Below are 19748 nucleotides of genomic sequence, written 5' to 3' on the forward strand. Positions count from 1 at the left end.
CTCAACGACTTCTGCTAGCAGAAGATACGCGAATCTGACACTACGACAGGAGCAGCACCAGTCACATGAACAACAAATGCTGCCATCTCATTGGTGCACAACTTCCGTTTAGTGTCGATATTCAGCACAATCGGCGCTAGCAAGCACACACACATGTGATTGGGTACATATGTTCGTGGATTACTTGTTTTTCTGGACCAAGTCACTCGGTGATGGGCATTTATAAAAAAAACATATCAGCTGTTTAGCACTTAATTTGGCGCCTGTGGTTACAAATTTGTAATTTGTGGATAATTATTTTGCAGTTCAGTATAGGTTGATTGTTGAGGATTTCCCATCCTTATGGAACAGCTGAAGCCAATTTTATTGTTAGTTCTGTCCGGCTTTCTGTAGATGTCGTGTTTTTTTTACAATTTGTTCATATTATTTTAGAGTTAGTTTCTCATTATTTGTGTCTTGCTGTTTGGTTATATAGCTAGTGGACGAGTTATTGTTTATGATTAGATAGCTTGATTTGGTTAAACGAGGTTTTAAATTACTGAAATAACAAAAAACAAATTGAAAAAAAAAACACGGACCGGACAGAACTAACAGTAAAATTGGCTTCAGCTGTTCCATAAGGATGGGAATATTACCTTACACGAATCAAATATATAAATAGGCAGACCGGCTTGGGAGGTTGGTTAAACATGTACTGCAGTAAATGTGAATAATATGCCTAAGTAGGCTACTGTTTTTCAAGACTAGTCACTCAGTAATGGATATTGATATTAATTTGAGAAAAACCATCAGCTGTTTGGCACTTAATTAAACTAGACAAGGGTGTCCCAGGATAAAAACTAGGGGGGGCAAGAGCATACCTACTTGAAACAGGGGTCGCCCACCAGGGGGGCCTGGGGGTATTGAATATCCCCCAGTCTGGAGGGGGGTCCGGGGAATATTTTAAAAACAATATGCTGAAATTAGAGTTAAAGGGGGCCGGCCATGATCAAAAAGTCACTCTAAAGTAATTTCTATGACTGGTTATAGAAATGACATAATATTATTTAAAAAATTATAAAAGTAATCTACAATATTTAAATAAAGATCCGCTCCCATACTACTGCTTTGGTCAACTCTTGTGTACTGTAGGCGGGTGCCCTCTATGAGTCTAGTTGTTGTACCAAAAACCACAGTTTAGATCATTGGATAGTTTATAGTTTGTCCTGTTTACATTCAGTTGTTGTATTCTATCTTATTCCTAATTAAATTGTATTATGATAACTCTGTATCTTTATATAATCAGGGTAATTAACCGCTGCAGCTCAACTATGCTATTTCATCAACATCAGGTTATGGGCCTCCTGTTAACTGATTTTTAATTTTCTCTGATTATTTTGTCCAAGCTCACCAACTTTTAAAATGTATCAATCTCCTTCAATAGAGAAATTTTAAAACCGTGAAAATTATGATACATGGAAAGTTGCTGTTCAAGAATATTTAGAAGATTGTGAGCTCTGTGACTGTATTTTTGGGAACTGAAGAAGATAGAAAGATAGTGACAAAATGTAAATCCAAAATCATATTGCTAATTGATTCAGTTAATTATGTCCACGTTCAATCGGCAGAAACAGCCAAGGAAGCCTGGGAAAATTTAGAAAAGTCATTTTCTGACAGGGGTTTGAGCCGAAGAGTTGGTTTGCTACGATTGTTAACAACCTGGTTGGTTGTTATATTGTATTGTTGATTGTTAGTATGATATTGATAATTTTTTTATATAAGTAATTTCCTGTCTGTTGTTATGTTCATGTACAAAATGTATCAAGTCTGTAGTAGCATAAACGCTTTATGAGTATACTAGCTGTACCCGCGGGCTTTGCCACGTTTAACTTTATAAGTATTCGCATGGTTCAATCACGTCCTGGTTGAAGTTTGTTCGCTACGCTCACTCACCTTTTGGTTGCAAATTAGCTGTTGTCATAAATTAAAAACAAATAATAGTGCTGCACCCTGTTGGTGTAATCATTGTAACTTTAATGCTATTGAGCATCATAGAACAGAACCAACTTGTTTAATTGAAACAGCTGTTAACATTCATTAACTCCTTTTAAATATGAAAAATCATAAGGTTAACATGGGTTAACTCCAGAGCCACTGGGGCGGAGCCCGAAAGCCCGATCAGAATAAAAACTACTTCTACCTACTACTAACTATCTAACTACTACCTATTTAATGCCCAAAGAATCGGTGTACCGAATTTCAGCCTCCTAGGTAAATGGGAAGTGGGAGAATTAGTGATGAGTGAGTGAGTCAGTGAGGGCTTTGCCTTTTATATATTTAGATGTGAAATGAAGTTTTCCATCAATAAATCAATTTAAAAAGTGTGGAGTGTGAAATAGTTATTTGTGTAACAAGTGTGCAAAGTGGCACTGCTGCACATCAGAGAAATGTTTACGCACGAGTATGGAGAGTTTCTCCAGTGCAGCAAAGGCATTTGCACTCGCGTTACACATTATATTTTTCCTACAGTTACTATAAAGCATAATAATTAGTCTTTCAAACACTATACAACACGTTTTTAAGTTAGGTTAAATCCAAGCATCGAACAAAACCAAAAACGCTGTACCAGCTGATCGTAGTCATAGTATATAAGTGTTGCCAACTCATTTTCAAGCCTACACGTATCACGTTTCTAATAAAAGCACACTGTTTTGTGTTGTTTCGATGGAATACTGAAGTGCGGAAAAAAATTGTAGGGCAAAAGAAAATGAGTGCAGCAAAAGTAAGCAAATGCAATTAGCTACTTGGCGTGCTCTTATCAGTGCAATGAAGTCCACTTTGTCAGGTAACTGTGTGATGATGTGGAGTAGTATGAGTGTAAATGAAGATACCTGGGCCCTATATATCTTCCTCTGACCACTACCAAATCACGCACATTTCCTGTCGTTGCTCAACTCTATTGCATGGAAACTATCTACCTCGTCAAAGTGCACAATATTACCCTAGCTGCCTATCACAGCCAGCTTTTATGTTATTTAATATATCTAATTATAATATATAGTGAACAGAGAAATACATATATATATATCTGGACTTATTCTAATTCGTGAAAAGTAACTAGATTTAGCAAATGTGAATTCTAAATTTGTGATATTGATTGCCAGACCACAACCATTGGTGAACCTAATAAATTACATATTTAATTAAATTAAGTTTGCCCTGGCCTACACCCTTCCCCAACCTCTATATCTATTAGCTAGACATTCTTATGCTACTACTTATCAGGACTAGTTGAACGGCTGCAGGCGGGCACACTACTACTGTTCTGTGACGATTCGTCGCGCGTGCCTGTGGCGGGGAGACTGCGCACGCATGTAACAGTGCCACGTGACTTGCGCTACCTATTGTCTTGTAGCGAGTCGCTACAACTGTAGGAAAATGAAATGTGTGATGTGTGAAATTTCTCCTTCTGTCCAACCTATTTTACAGTGTTGATTAATTTTGTTTTCTTTAAAAAGAATATGTATTAGTAAGTACTTTTTTGATTGATGGTTTGCAGAGTGTGCTGTTTTAGTTTTACCCTTTGCATAGTGAGTTTCTAAAATTCAAGACTAACTCCAGACTTTTCAAGACTAATTCCAGATTTTTCAAGACTAGTTTATTAAACAATTAGTGAGTGTCAATACCAAAATGTATCAATTCTCGATTCTTGATACCGGTACCAATTTTTATAGTTTAACCAAATTTTGTAAATAATTTGGTTATGGTATCTTCCCAGGTATCTTCATTTACACACCCCTGTCTTTATATTATAAAGTATTATTAAGATAATGTGGTGTTTTGACAAAATGCAGCAAAGAAAAATTCTAACTAGCCAATTAGGGGTTTATTTTATCATGAAATCTTCCGCAGATGTGTAGACATCATCATTGACTATATGGTGGTCACTATATGGTCCCCCCTGTAAAATCGAGTTATTGTTATACTGCTTTGACACATTGAAAGGACATCGGACAGTTAGGCCAGGCGCACACAGGCGATTTTGAGTCTAGCAACAGTTGCCCAATTAATTGGGGGACTGTTGCGCAACCCACTCAGAGACTCTGAAGTCTAGCGACTGTTTCCTAGACTCCTGACCTAGACTGTTTCCTTGGTGTGCGCACTCCAATTTAAAACAATGGTGAATATTTTAGTCGGGCAACTGTTGCTAGACTTAAAATCTCATGTGTGCGCCTGGCCTTAGAGATGCGAACGCAAGAGCATTATTGTATTCACAGATGTTATCTAAAAAGTTTGTTTGGAGCTGGTATGTGTTAATAGCCCTATAAGTTTCTCATGATGTCGTATTTCTGGGAGTCTCACTATTTCATTTTGGCAGCACATATTAAAATGGTCATTTACTTTTTCCTTGCTAAAATTAAGAGCGCCACAATACTCACATCTGAAATTCATTGGGCTAAGATGAAACGGTTGTGTATTATTGAAATGTGGGGTCAAAAATAGGTCATGTCGACCTCTATGATTATGAGAAATCCTGACTTCTGAATTATGATTCCTTAAGGTTAAAATAACTCGTCGTCTTCCTCGGTTAGGTCTTCCACCCACATTGGGTTGTAACGCCACTATGCGTTCCATTTTTTTTAAAAATTTTTTGAAGACATATTATAACCACTTAGTGTTAAAAAATTACATTGTTAAGGTTAAGTTGAGCTGAAATAAACAAAACAGAATACAGTTATACAAACAAATAATCACACCAGATTTTAATAAGGTAATAAATTGAAAGAATAACGTACAAATAAGAACAGCTGAGGTATTTTTTCGACATAAGGTATATGGAAAGTTCTCTTTAGAAAGGAATTTTACGACCTTAAAGGGCAATTTATGAAATAATGGATAGTTTTGGAAGGTTTCTCGTCATGACATACATTTTAAGTACAGTACACCTTCAATATGCCTAGTTCAACACTCGATAGTTTGACCCTCCTTGTAGTTTGACACGGGCTGAGGCTACCCGTCTAAACGTTAGCGATCGATATTTTGTTTTTTGTACGCCGGTCAATGACCGGGACTAGTTCTTTCCAGTTATAAGAGTGAAAGCAATCGAAGATCACAAAATATTTAATGTAGTGATATTTAATGGTTACTATTTTGTAATGTAAGTTGACTAGAACATTAATTATTGCCTGGAGACTAATGGACAGTGAAATTGTTAAGCTTTTTAGTATTTAATAAATTTGGGCGATTTCTATATAAAACTTGTATTTTTACTTTTCTGTATATTAAACTCCATTTACTCCCTATAGTTCGACATTTCGATAGTTTGACACCCCTTAAGTCCACAAAGGGTTGAACTATCGAGGTTGTACTGTATATGGTTTATGGGGGTGTGACTTGTAGTTTTTTTCAAGAGTTCATGGGTACTTTGGGATTTATATATGGATATTAGCTATGTTCTTTCTACTTACCACTAAACTCATATAAAGCTGGTAATAATACTGTACAATAATCACATGATAACATATTTGGATTTGTAGATTTTTTTCAATATGTTATTGTATATGAACCACTTTATAGCTAAAGTTGTTATTAAATATGAGTGTACATAATTGAATCTTAATGATGACCAAGTTTACAGATATATGTTAAATAAAAGATTAGTGTTTTGGAGTTAAAAGGTAATCACACAAGAGCCAAGTATATAAAGAAAAACCTCATAGGCCTAGCTCAACTAGTGCAGGTGTCTAGGGTATGGTTCATAGGATGCTTGATTTAAAAAATGCCTTTTTTGGCCTGCTGAATTTGGAATAATAAGACTTATAGTTATAACATATATAATATACATAATATACAGGGTTAGTAAAAAGTGTGGAGACCCCCTGTTATTTTTTTAACGGCCCATACTAGAAAAACTAAACTCGGCACACCTTTATGGCATGTTGTGAAGTACTTTTTGGGCATAACCGTCACTTGGTGTACATCCCCAAAATGGGGGATTTTGGGGGAAACTCAAAAATTTCAAATACAAAAACCTACCGAGTGACCCCTCATTTTGAAGGTCCTGGTAAAAGAAAACCAAAAACGCAAACTAGAGGTATTTATCTCAATCCAGTAAAAAATGGCAGCCAATTGAAATTCTCAGAAATTGAATTTAACTTGCAGCTTTCCAAGTCTGGAGACCCCCTGTAAATTTTGTAGCGGCTCACACTAGGAAAACTGAACTCTACACACCTTTTTGGCATGTTATGAAGTACTTTTTAAGCATAATAGCCACTTGCTTACCAAACCCAAAATGGGGGATTTTGGGGGAAACTAAAAAGTTTTAAATGATAAGCCCCATCAAGTGATCCCTCATTTTGAAGGTCCTGGTAAAAGAAAACTTACAACGCAAACTAGAGGTTTCTATCTCAATCCAGTAAAAAATGGAAGCTGATTGAAATCTTTAGAAATTGGAAATAACTTGCAATTTTATATTCAATTGGCTGCCATATTTTACTGTGTTAAGATAGAGACCTATAGTTTGCGTTGTTAGTTTTCTTTTATTATGGCCTTCGAAATGAGGGGTCACTAGATGGGGCTTATCATTAAAAATTTTTGAGTTTCCCCCAAAATCCCCCATTTTGGGTTTGGGAACTTATGAGAATTTCAATTGGCTGCCATTTTGTACTGAGCTGAGATAGAGACCTCTAGTTTGCGTTGTTGGTTTTCTTTTACCAGGACCTTCAAAATGAGGGGTCACTCGATGGGTCTTTGTATTTGAAATTTTTTAGTTTACCCCAAAATTTCCCATTTTGGGGATGAACACCAAGTGGCGGTTGTGCCCAAAAAGTACTTAATAACATGCCATAATGGTGTGCCGAGTTTAGTTTTTCTAGTATGGGCCGTTAAAAAAATAACAGGGGGTCTCCACACTTTTTACTAACCCTGTATATAATATATTAAAAATTGAAAAGTGTAAAAGAAAAAAAATCATTTTCTTGGGAACAAATAATTTATTTTTAAATACAAACAAAAACACATCAAACACAATTCTCATTTGAAATTCAAACTGAATGTCAGATAATAAAAACATTGTTTAAATGTGTGTAAATGTGGATTAGGAACTTTGTCATTGCTTCATTTCAAATGAGAGGTAACATCAGTTGACAAATTTGGTCTTAGTCAATTTTCATAGTTGTATTCCTCGTCATTGTAGTCACTATAGGAATCATCATAGTGATTTGACGTTGTGTAAGGATAGGGATTGTAGAATGAAGGAGTGGTGTAACGAGGGTTGTAGTATGAACAATTTCTGTTACGGTTGGTATCATAGTTGGTGTTTCGATCATAAGGACGTTTCTTATTCTTTTTGTTTTTCTTCTTGTAGCGGTAGGGCCCAGCAGCTGCATGTCTGTTGTTTGTTGGTATTTGCACAACTGACCTCACAACAGTGTTTGTCCCAGAAGTGGAGGCTACTTGACACTCATCATCTTCAAGATTGCAGCGTCGGCCACCACGGCCTGGAGTAAATGTCACTGATATTCCTAACAGTTGAATAAACAACAGCATATGAGAGTGCATGCAATGCAAGGTGATATTAGCTTTTAGTTTAAGTTTTAGCATAAAGGCTACTTATTGATGAGTTGGTGCCTAAAGCAATAATCGACTCCATTGGTTTTTGGAAAAAGCATCAGCACCGAGAACCACCGTTTAATATGTCGCTACTGTTACTTTGGTACCCCTGGCAGAAAGGTCTCGCAATGACAGGTACGCAACGTGGCATCAGGTTAATTGCAGGAGTGGCTACCTTTTCTTCTACACAGTGAGTAGACTAGAGGCGGCTATCAAAATATTGCTTAGGGACGGTACATAGGCCTGCATAAATTTGTCCTTAGGTATCACATTCTATTTTTATTTTATTTACATTAATCTAGGAACAAAAAAGCCCCAAGAAAATTGAAAAGTGATTGAAACATCTGAGAACAACAGTTTGTTGGGATTTTTAGCTTATTTTCCTAGTCTTGTATAAAATTCACATATTTTCCCAGTAATCAAAACTCACGAACAATTCACGGTTTTTACCAGTTTTCAGATTAGCTGGACACACTTAATAATAAGTTTATTTAATTTACCCTAACCAATGTATGTAAGCAATATAATATATTTAAATCTCAAAGTTCTTCATTTGATTATCTTTTGGATTCGATTGTAAAACAGGAACGGCCAAAATTTCCTGCATGATAAAAAACATTTTGGGGTGAATAATGATTTAGATTGAGGAAATCTTTGAGTGAAATTTGTTCGGGTTTCCCACTATTTGTCTTCAAAAAAATTCACTGTGAACTTATATGGAATCGGTAACGAGAGTCATGAGTAATATTTAATATTTCAGAACTGGTATCGAATTGAGAAATTCTGTTATCATCGGCCATTCCCTATTTAAAATACAGTAGACTCTCGCTCATCCGGACTAATGTGGCGGACGTCCGGTCCGGATTACGAAAAATCTGGACTATCGAGAGTCAAGCAAATACACAGTACTGTATATAGCCGTTTTTTCAATTTAGTTCCAGGTCCACAGTAATGATAGCCGGGCATATGCACTTCCAACGGTAATAATCTTTATGGCTGAATTTTGTTCCAGGTCCACAGTAATGATAGCCCGGGGGATATGCACTTCCACCGGTAATAATCTTTTCGGCCGAATTTTGTTCCAGGTCCACAGTAATGATAGCCCGGGCATATGCACTTCCACCGGTAATAATCTTTACGGCTGAATTTTGTTCCAGTTCCACAGTAATGATAGCCCGGGCATATGCACTTCCACCGGTAATAATCTTTACGGCTGAATTTTGTTCCAGTTCCACAGTAATGATAGCCCGGGCATATGCACTTCCACCGGTAATAATCTTTACGGCTGAATTTTGTTCCAGTTCCACAGTAATGATAGCCCGGGCATATGCACTTCCACCGGTAATAATCTTTTCGGCCGAATTTTGTTCCAGGTCCACAGTAATGATAGCCCGGGCATATGCACTTCCACCGGTAATAATCTTTACGGCTGAATTTTGTTCCAGTTCCACAGTAATGATAGCCCGGGCATATGCACTTCCACCGGTAATAATCTTTACGGCTGAATTTTGTTCCAGTTCCACAGTAATGATAGCCCGGGGGATATGCACTTCCACCGGTAATAATCTTTTCGGCTGAATTTTGTTCCAAGTACACAGTAATGATAGCCCGGGCATAAGCACTTACACCGGTAATAATTGTTTCGGCCGAATTTTGTTCCAGGTCCACAGTAATGATAGACCGGGCATATGCACTTCCACCAGTAATAATTTTTACCGCCGTGTTATCCGATTTGTTTCATTATTTAAAGTAGTCTCTGTCCCGTTTCGCTTGGATAATCGGACTTCTACTGTACTGTGCCGCTAAAAAAAATCACGATTGCCGATTCGGACTACCAGGAGTCCGGACAAGGCCGATCCGGATGAGCGAGAGCCTACTGTAACTAGGACGTTATTCAAGCCATGGCCTTGAGTTTTGAGACCACTATGAGCTTTGAGGCATATGCACTAGATCACTGCATACACACTATCACTGCATTCAGTTTCACACGACTCGCCCCTTGTGTCGTCTTGAGGCGACATATTTGGGGTTTTAGGGTTTCAAAAACAAAATCACAGCTTAATCAAGGTTTTTTCACAGTTGACCTATTCAACGGTTTTAAGATTTTCACGGTTGAGTGGGAATGGGGACCCTGTTGTTTTTTACACTTGTCACAAAAACCATAGTGCAAAAGCTAGCAATAAAAAAAACATCAGTATGACTTTTGAACACAAAAACTTTAAAATCCAGAAATAATTACTATTGTTTGCTCAAGATGTCTCATTGATTCGAAGTATAAATGTCTCTTATCTAAAGAATCTTAGGGAAGATAGCATACCTTTTGCCCTGGACTTTACAGGTGTAGCAAGATTGATCTTGGAAAAGATTCCTGTCGTTGGTATCTTAACCTCAGGTTTCTTCTCAGGCTTTTTGCTATCCATCTGCTTTGCTTTATCCAGTAATATTGTCTGGATGTTATTGGGGAGCTTCTTGCCCCAGGACAATGCTGTAAATGAACAGCAATCCATACAATCAAACATTTCAGAAGGGACAGAGTTTATCAAACTAAACTGCTATATTATTCATTTATATGCAATAATACCTATTTTGTGTTAAGAATGTTCAGTGCCTTTATTTCTGGTCAAAGCGGTTAATTTTGTCATTATGACTCCTGTAGACATTTTGTCTGCCTGAATTAAAATATCTGGTACCTAATTGACAAACCTACTAAAGTTACTAGTGTTTCGGCGAGTTGTCTGGATCACATTTTTGTTAAATACTGCAACGTTTGTGAAATTAAATCTGCTGTGATTCAGACGGCGGTGACGGATCACTACAGCACTGGACTTAACTGTTGCCACTACACAACCCAACACTCCACAATGCTCCACACCCACACATGCTTATCTTGACCATCAACTACTCTCACATCTACTCACACATTTAAAATGGGCTCTGTTGTCACTTGTAATCAAGACCAGTCACTTGTAATTCCTGCTCCAGCCACTTCAATACAACAGTAGTAAGTTGCATTAAATCAGCCACAAAATCTCGAAAAATTCAACATCTAGACTAAAATTAAACCTTGGATAACTATGGACTTGGTTAGACAAATTAGGATACGAGATAAATTAAGAAAACAAGTAAAAAAAGCAGCCTTCTAATAATGTGTTAATATATCATTTCATCAATTTTAAACAAACTCTTAATAGTATCTTGGTAATCTTGGTACTGTCTTTCAATGAATAACTGATGAAGCCTATTGTAATCATGTATTACTTAATGGTGAATAAACTTCTTGATTCTAGTAACTTAAAGCGTACAAAACGCAAATATTACAGGTCAAAACTAAATGAATGTATGTCATAATAATCCCAAAAAATTCTGGGGAATAATAAATGAGTTGTCAGGTAGAATAAATAAAAAAGATTTCTTTCCAATTGAAAAAGCTTCTTCCGCCATTCTGGCGGTTCTGCCATTACTTCAACCTTATGTGAAGAGGTGGCTGGAGATTTTAATAACTTTTTTGCAAACGTTGGAAAGGAGCTGGCTGATTCAATTGATCCTACCGATGACCCAGTTTTGAAAGACAATGACTTTTGACTGAGCTGCACTTTCGACTTAAAACCGATCAATGAACTCGACTTGCGACGTTACGTACAGGGTTTACGGGGAGGGTCAGCGCCGGGCTGTGATGGTGTCTCGGCCGAAGTCTTGAAAAGTAATTTCAATGTACTATGTGACCCCCTACTTCTTATTATCAACCACAGCATCATTTCTGGAGTTTTCCCTGATTGCTACAAGTTATCAAAAGTATTTCCATTCCACAAATCCAACGATTTCATCAGCAAAAACAATTATCACCCTTTATCTCTACTTAGTGTCTTGGCTAAAATAATAGAAAAAATAGTAAAGGATCAAATGGTATCTTATCTTCAAACAAATTACATCCTCGGCGAGCGCCAGTACGGGTTTCATAGAGATAAAAATATTTCAAATGCTTTGTTCGATATAAATAGAGAACTTGATTGGCCCGAGGTCCGAGATAAGGCTATGCATGATCTTATGATTGTAAAACGATGGTTGAATCAAAACATTCTTTCGCTAAATGTATCTAAGAACAAATTTATGTCAATTTCTATAAATAAAAGTACTGAATTTATTTTAACTGATTTCATTATTCCTAATTGTAATAACTATCAAAGTACTACATGTTTATGCGAAAGCATTGAAAAGGTAGACTCGTACAAATACTTGGGTGTATTTTTTGACGAGCGTTTGAAATGGAATACTCATATTACTTATCTTAGAAACAAAATTCGGAAATATATTTTTGTTTTTAAACATATGAATGAAATCCTATCAATAAAAGAATTAAAAATGGCATACTTTGCTTATGTCCAGTCGTTGCTTTCATTTGGTATCATTGCATGGGGTGGGTGTTATAAAAGTATTCTCAAACCTTTAAACATTGCTAAAAAAAAACTATTTTAAAAGTGGGGTTTGGCAAGTGCAAACGATACCCAACTGACGCTCTGTTTGAGGAATTGCCCATTCTCACTATTCGTCAGTTATTCATTAAAAGTTTATTAATAAACATCTTTAAAAATCATAGTACCCGTTACTCCACACGAGTAGGCATATCTTTAATTCATATAAATTATACTTTATCTAAAACAAAAAACTCTTTCTATATTTCTAATATACTCTATCGAAATATATGTTCTCATTTTAGTAACGATAAGCTTTTTGAATCACCTTCCCTTAATGTTTTCAAACTAAGAGTTAAGGAATTTCTCTTTAGGCTCGGTATAGATGAGGCCGACGATATCATCTCAGCTGATTACCGGCGCGTTTTGTAATTGTAACGTTAAAAAGTATGTATTTTGTATCCTTTATATTATGAGGAAAATAAACATATTATTTCATTCGTTCATTCAATTTCTTTGCCTGAAACAATGCACCCTAATGGTTCAATATTGAAGTAAATCTAATGTAAAAATATTTAAGCACCATCTGCACTATTTCAGTGTATGTAATACAGCAAAGAAGATATTAGTTTAGATAAGTAGTAAACGGAGCAGCTACATATTGCCCAAAGGATATGGTCTTTAGACTTAATTTAAACTGCTATGGGTTTCCTATTGAAACTCTTGCCCTTTTTTGTCGCATCGCAATCAATTGAAAATTCACTAAGTTCACTAAGCAGGTTTATAGTAGTTATAAGGATGTTGTTATGTTGGTGAAATTAAAGTTAATGAAAGAATAAATTGTTATAAACTCTTTTATTTTCTTACAAACACAACACAACAATGAATTATATTTTGTAAACAACTGCATATGTAAAAACATATGATGGTCCATCACTAATCCATTATATATAATCCTTATATATAATGCGTGAATGCGATTTCTATAAAACACTACTCCTCCGTTAATAATGGACGGATTTTTACAAACGACGTGTCAAAATAAAGTATTTTTTGTGTGGACGCCCCCTTTCACCAATTCATGTAATAAAAATACTCAGGCTTTGCCCCACAGGCCATCAAAGTTGGAGTTTCTCCCATAAGATTAACATGGGGGAATCTAAATATTTAATTGGAAACTTTGTCCCACTAATTTGAGAGAACGGTTGGGCGTAGAAACTTGGTAGAGGTCTCCAAAGAAAGGTCTTGGTCTGTAGATAAGTTATCAAAAGACAAACTAAGCAAAATCCCTTAGGATCCTTATATATAATACGTGAAGGCGATTTCTATAAAACACTACACCTCCGTTAATAATGGACGGATTTTTACAAACGACGTGTCAAGTTACTGAATTCTACCAAATAAGTATATGCAATGTTATTTTCTGATTTTAAAATTGATTTTCTTCTTTATCATGCCATGTTTTGCAATATAACGTTCCATTACGAAATCAATGGAAAATCCTTTTATCACAGCAATTCTTAAATTATTTCTTATTGAACTATCTTATATCTATTGTACGGGTTGGTGTGTGCCTTTTTCACCACTTTTGCCTACATTTTATCATATTATTCTACAAATATCAAATATTTATGTAGAAATATCTGCTCTTATTGTGTCTAATAAAATCCAAACTTAGAAACATTGCCTAAAATGGTACATATCTTGACAAATTATTTGCACCTGCCTATAAAATACTTTGGGCGTCCACACAAAAAATACTTTATTTTGACACGTCGTTTGTAAAAATCCGTCCATTATTAACGGAGGAGTAGTGTTTTATAGAAATCGCCTTCACGTATTATATATAAGGATATCAGCAACCATGTATTCTGCGGGTTTGTAGTTCAATTTTATTTCTCCATTTTGTACTTTTTCCCGTATAAAATGTTCTCATATACTGATATGCTTAGATTTACTTCCTATAACGGAGTTTTTAGCCATTGTACTAGCTGATTGGTTATCACAAAATATTGCAATGACTTCTTGAGGTCTTCCCATATCATTAATCAATTGTTTTAGATGAATGGCTTCTTTAGCAGCTTCAGTCATTGACATGTATTCCGCTTCACTCGTAGACAGAGCTACAGTCCTCTGCTTTTTTTTGATTCCCAGGAGATTACAGCACCGCCAAATTTAAAACAGTAGCCGGTGTATGATCTCCTGTCTTCACTGCAGGCCAATCTGCATCTGCTGCTCCAATTAATGGCTTTCCTGTTTTGAAAAAATTCAAGACGCAAGTTCTTTGAGCCTTGTAAATATCTGAGAACCCTCTTTGCAGCAATCCAGTGTTCTTTTCCAAAACAAGAGTTATATTGGCTCAGGTAACTCACAGCATGTGTTATGTCAGGTCTTGTGGCTATTGACAAATACATCAATGAACCGATTAAATTTTGGTATGGGTAGTTACAATCTTTTTCATGTCCTTTAACCAATTTTAGACCTGGTGTTAGTGGAGTTACAGCTGGTTTGCAGTCAGTCTTATTGAATTTTTTTGTTTTGTTGAATAGTTTTTTACCTTCATTTTCACTCTCATCCACCATTATTTCTTGGAGGTATCTCTCATAATTGTTAGGAAGTTCCATGTAAACTTTTTATTTTATTTCTCCATTTAGAAAATCAGTTGATCGTCCATTTGATCAATACTTAGATCATCTTTAACAGCAAGTCCAAGCATAAGTCTTATTGAACTTAGCTTTGCTACCGGAGCAAAAGTTTCATCGTAGTCAATGCCTGGTTTTTGTGCAAATCCTTTTGCTACCAATCGTGCTTTTCTTCTTTCTAGCTCTCCATTTGGTTTTAGTTTCTTCTTTAATACCATTTTACAACCTATTACATTAATTTCTTTGTTTCTATCCTCGAGCACCCAAGTTTCATTTTTTAAATGAGCTTTTATTTCCTCTTTTATTGCTTCATTCCATTCCTCTGAAGATTCTAAAGTTGAATCTTCATTGCAGGTAGCTGACATTTGATAATCTTTTGTCCACAGAGGAGGTTTTCTTTGCCTTTTCTGTGATACCCTTATTTCATCAGTGTCTAAATTTTCATTTGAGCTTAGTGAGTCATCAGGTTGATTTTCAATATCATTTGAGTTTGGTGAATCATCAGGTTGATTTTCAATATCATCTTCAAAAATAATATCATTTTCCATTTCACTGTCATTTTCTTCTTCAAATACTTCAAAATATAGTGTCAAAATCAGACTGGTCATCATTATTTTCGCTCTGTTTGGTCGGAATAATGCAAAAATCTTGATCTTTTTTATCACTTTCTTTTACTTTATTTTGCTCAAGAAGATTGTAATTATTTACATATTAATTTCTTTCATAGTACATTTTTGAAAGAACTTTTACATCTCTTGCAATTTTAACTTGCTTTTGTTGTGGCATCCAAATTCTGTATGCTTTTGAATAGCTTGCATACCCCACAAATATTACTTGCTCCGCTTTCGAATAAAATTTTCCTTTTCTTGAAGCTTTGTTTAATACAAATACTTTTGATCCAAATACTTTCAAGTGTCTTACTGAAGGCTTTCTTCCAGTCCATTTTTCATATGGCGTTAAGTGTTCAGTAGCTTTTGAAGGGCATCGATTTCTTATATAGTTAGATGTGTTAATAGCTTCAGCCCACATATATCCTGGTAGATTTGATTCTATCATTAAACATCTTGCCATATCCAATAATGTTTCTTGATTGAAATGGTGTTTGTGTCAATTTTCCTTTAATACACGTTTCACATTCTCCAATTTTGTCTTTCATGTTGAAGGTTAATCCATTCAAAGATTCATTTTTTAAAGCTGTTTTTAAGTCTACCTCGTTTAGATGACCTAACTTCTTATGCCAATCTATGATCTCAGGTTCTTTTGTCTAGTTTGATTTTTCATTTACCATTACAGATTTTGTACTTTTGACATAATAAAGACCACCCTGACGTTCTGCTGCCACAATTACATTTCCTCTTTGGTTTTGGACGACAGCTTTCTCTTTTTCAAAAATCACTTTAAATCCTTTATCTGTTATTTTACTGACACTCATTAGATTTGTTGCCAAGTCTGGTACAAACAGAGTGTTATTCAAATGTATGATTTCAGAATTTTTTAATTCCAGCAAAACCGTTCCTGTTCCAGAAACGTCAGATGTCTTTCCTTTAGAAGCAAATTTCAAAATTCCGTTTGAATTTTTGATATCTCTGAACTGTGATTTCTCTCCACACATGTGCGATGTACATCCACTATCAATACACCAATCAAGTAGAACCTAAAATGTTCAAATTTGAAGAGAAACATTCAGCCTCTGCTTTAAAACTATTTCCCATTTGTTTGGATCTACAGTTGTTGGCTTTGTGTCCTATTTTTCCACATCTAAAACATTTAACTTTGAAACCTACTTTTGTAGTGTTGTTCTCATCTCGTTTCTTATGACTATAAGTGTTGTGAATACCTTTCTTGGAGTTGAACTGCTTTGTTTTACAATACAATGTATCTTCATTATTCGTACAAGTGTCTTTTGACCTAGCTTCACTCTCCTTAATTACTTTTATTTTTAAATCATTAGGAGAAGGTAAAGTGTCTCTAGACTCAATTGCTTCCCGGAAATTTTCAAATGATGATGATAAACTGTAAAGTAGCATAATGCTAAGTCAGGGGTGCCCACAAGGGGGGGCTGTGACGCAGACTGCGTCATTGAAATTCTTGGGGGGGCTGCAAAAATTCAAATTGGGGGGGGCTAAAGTTAATTGCAATATTATTCAACGTGACGACAATCAAAAATATATTACGAAGTCGCCAGATAGAAAGTCGAATTAATGACAATAGTTATGTTATTGAATTCAATTAGTTAAAATAGGATATTAGGATGGTTTAGGATTCGTGTAGGAAGTTATTATTCAAGATTAGCAAGATGTGAGATCTAAGAGGGAGGGCACGGAATGGCTCAACTGCTGAGATAAAGATAATAACGCGTGGCACAGACACAAGCTACACCGAGACTTAGCACAGAACGCTTTGTTGACATAAAGCTCGTTAAAATACAATCACGTAGCATAGGCTACAATACTTTACACTATTGTGTAGATACTGGATTACCTGAGTTAATAGGGAGGGGGGGGGGGCAATGAAAAATACGGTTAATCCAATATAGTATAAAAATAGATGACAAATCAATTAAAACACTGTAAACAGCCATTAACGTAACCATTTGCATTTTTATAAACGAAATTCAATATTGCACAATCATTATTATTGTGCAATAACATTATTATTGTAAATTTCAAATAAAGTATCTTGGCTTAGTTGTACAAACGGCAACGTTTAAAATTATAGCTAACTCAAACTCAACTAAAAACTAGCCAAACACTGCATTGCTATAAATAACGTAAATTTTAAAGGAACCTTTAGAAAGTGTTTAAGCTACTGCTCATGGATAGGCTACCGGAAGGTGCTGTATCACAGCATAGGAATTGATAGATAAGTAATAAAAAAGTGTAAAATTATATTTAGAGATAATAAAAACACTCTTAAAAAAAAATGCGACGAAAACAATCTTGTTATTCTTTTTCTTTGTTCTTCCGTTCTTTATTAAGTTTCTCTTCAATTCATACACAAATTCAACAAGTCGCCATATTTAGGCCTACTCATTGCCCAATCACAGCCTTACTAAAGTTACCATGGTTACTAATCACTCAATCACAGTTTACTAAGCATTATATCATCATCATTCCCCAGCTGTTGTATCTAAAATCAGTAAAATCTGTTGTAAACATAGCGCACAGCAGACAGAAGTGTAAAACGGAGCAGACGATTGTTGGCGCAAGCGATGTTTCCATTTCATTTTCATCAAAGGAGCTGTGATATTTCCAAAACGATTATGTGGGAGGGATAGGGGATTCGTTATATCACGAGAAAGACGCTGACAATTCGTTAAGCAGAGGTTACGAACGATATATAAATATTCTGGCAATAACAAATTCCTTAAATTGAGGTAACTTATAAAACTCTAATTTTATTTATATAGAAAGATAAGTTATCCAGTCCTGTACAAAACTGATTCACGGTCTTTTCCCGGTAATCAAAATTCATGTACAACTTGATACACAGAGAATCTCCGGTTCCCAACCTGGATAATGGCTAAGTTATTTAATTTAATTTACAGTTACATATTAGTACCCGTGATAAATCAATGTAAGCCAAAGCCACACGGTTATTAATCTCACTTGGTTTTGGATTTGCTTACAAACGTGATCGGAAATGGTTAGGGCCTACACAGTATTCGTAAACAACATTTATGTAAACATATCAGTGACAGCTAGAAAAAGGAGTCTTTATCAAAACAGCTGTTCGTAATTTCATATATGACATTGTTCTCTCAACAGATTATTAGTATTTCATAAATGATGCATGTAGTAAACATGGAGAAAAAAAAAACTAGAAACATCACACAAAATTGGGTTTTTGATCGTCCGTTATTTTATTTCCAAAATAGTGAGGCCATATTTTAATGGCTAAGGACACTTTCACCAATCATAGGCCGTGACAGACGGACATAAATTGAGATAAAGACATATTTCAACTTCTTCAATGTATAAAACATAAAAATAACCCAAAATATGTATAATTCTGAGCAATGTACATACAAAACTATAACTTTATTTATATAGATTAACTGGGTTTGAATTTTCAATGCCTATCTAAAAAAATGTATAAAACTTCTTTTAGTTTTACAAATAGTTCTGGGCGGGGGAATAATGTTTCTCATTTGTTGTGCACTTAATTTATGGTGGGGGGGGGGGTGTTGCTCAATTGGGGGGGGGGTGCGTCATGAGTCTAGGGGGGGGATGGGCACCCCTGGCTAAGTAAGTCTGAATTGATAATGATGTCCATTTCTTGAAGTTTGTCAACTATCTCCATAAATTTGTTGACATGATCCCTAGCATCTTCTCTATCTTTCATTTTATGAACTATTAACTACTTTAATATTGTGGCTTTCCTTGCAGGACCAGAACTTTGGTAATTGTTCTGCAGGCAATCCCATACTTCTTTGGAAGTTTTTCAGTTGTTTTACTAATTTCAATTCACTAGGTGAAATTATCAATATTAGTTCTGATTTTACTTTAAGATCTTTAACAATTCAGGCATTCTTACCAACTTCATCCTCAGGACATTTGTTCTCCCCAGATACATATTCCATTAGGTTTTGTTGGATTAATATAGCCTCAGCTTGAATTTTCCAAGTGTCATAATTATTTCGTTTCAAAGGTTCATTTCTATAGCCAAGACTCATTTTACTTATTTTTTAAGCACAGAATACTGTAAAATGATTATTTTATTATTCCAATGGCCCATAACCTTTGTTGGTGAAATTAAAGTTAATGAAAGAATAAATTGTTATAAACTCTTTTATTTTCTTACAAACACAACACAACAATGAATTATATTTTGTAAACAACTGCATATGTAAAATGTAAAAACATATGATGGTCCATCACTAATCCAGAATAGATGAGTTGGGTTGCAATATTCAACATGTTATTACTCTATCACAATTTAATTAATTGAATCGTAGCTAAAAATTTATCTCTGCACATGTTTTCTGTATTTTTTTTTAATTGTCAGTTTTAGAAGAATGGTGGGTCTTCTAAGACGTCAAATGCAAGAACTCTGAAAGGGGGAGATACTGAAACTATTTTAACAGATCAATGTCTGATGAAGAATA

The 19748-nt window shown here is 35.3% G+C and overlaps 1 protein-coding gene across 1 annotated transcript in view; it reads right to left on the reverse strand.

Annotated features, from left to right (window-relative positions):
- Nucleotides 1–6957: 6957 nt before the first annotated feature.
- Nucleotides 6958–19748, reverse strand: part of LOC128983096 (PC-esterase domain-containing protein 1A-like) — a 124780-nt gene continuing 111989 nt past the window's right edge. Inside the window, exons 8-9 of the mRNA XM_054402257.1 lie at nt 9908–10075; nt 6958–7502 (exon numbers count right to left, since the gene is read on the reverse strand). Coding sequence (XP_054258232.1) covers nt 7141–7502; nt 9908–10075 — 530 coding nt within the window. The 3' untranslated portion in view covers nt 6958–7140. The remainder of the gene's footprint in view (nt 7503–9907; nt 10076–19748) is intronic.

This window comes from Macrosteles quadrilineatus, unplaced genomic scaffold (assembly GCF_028750875.1).
Source record: "Macrosteles quadrilineatus isolate MER2022 unplaced genomic scaffold, UCM_ALF_1.0 Scaffold_1__1_contigs__length_201487025, whole genome shotgun sequence".
Lineage (NCBI taxonomy): Eukaryota > Metazoa > Arthropoda > Insecta > Hemiptera > Cicadellidae > Macrosteles > Macrosteles quadrilineatus.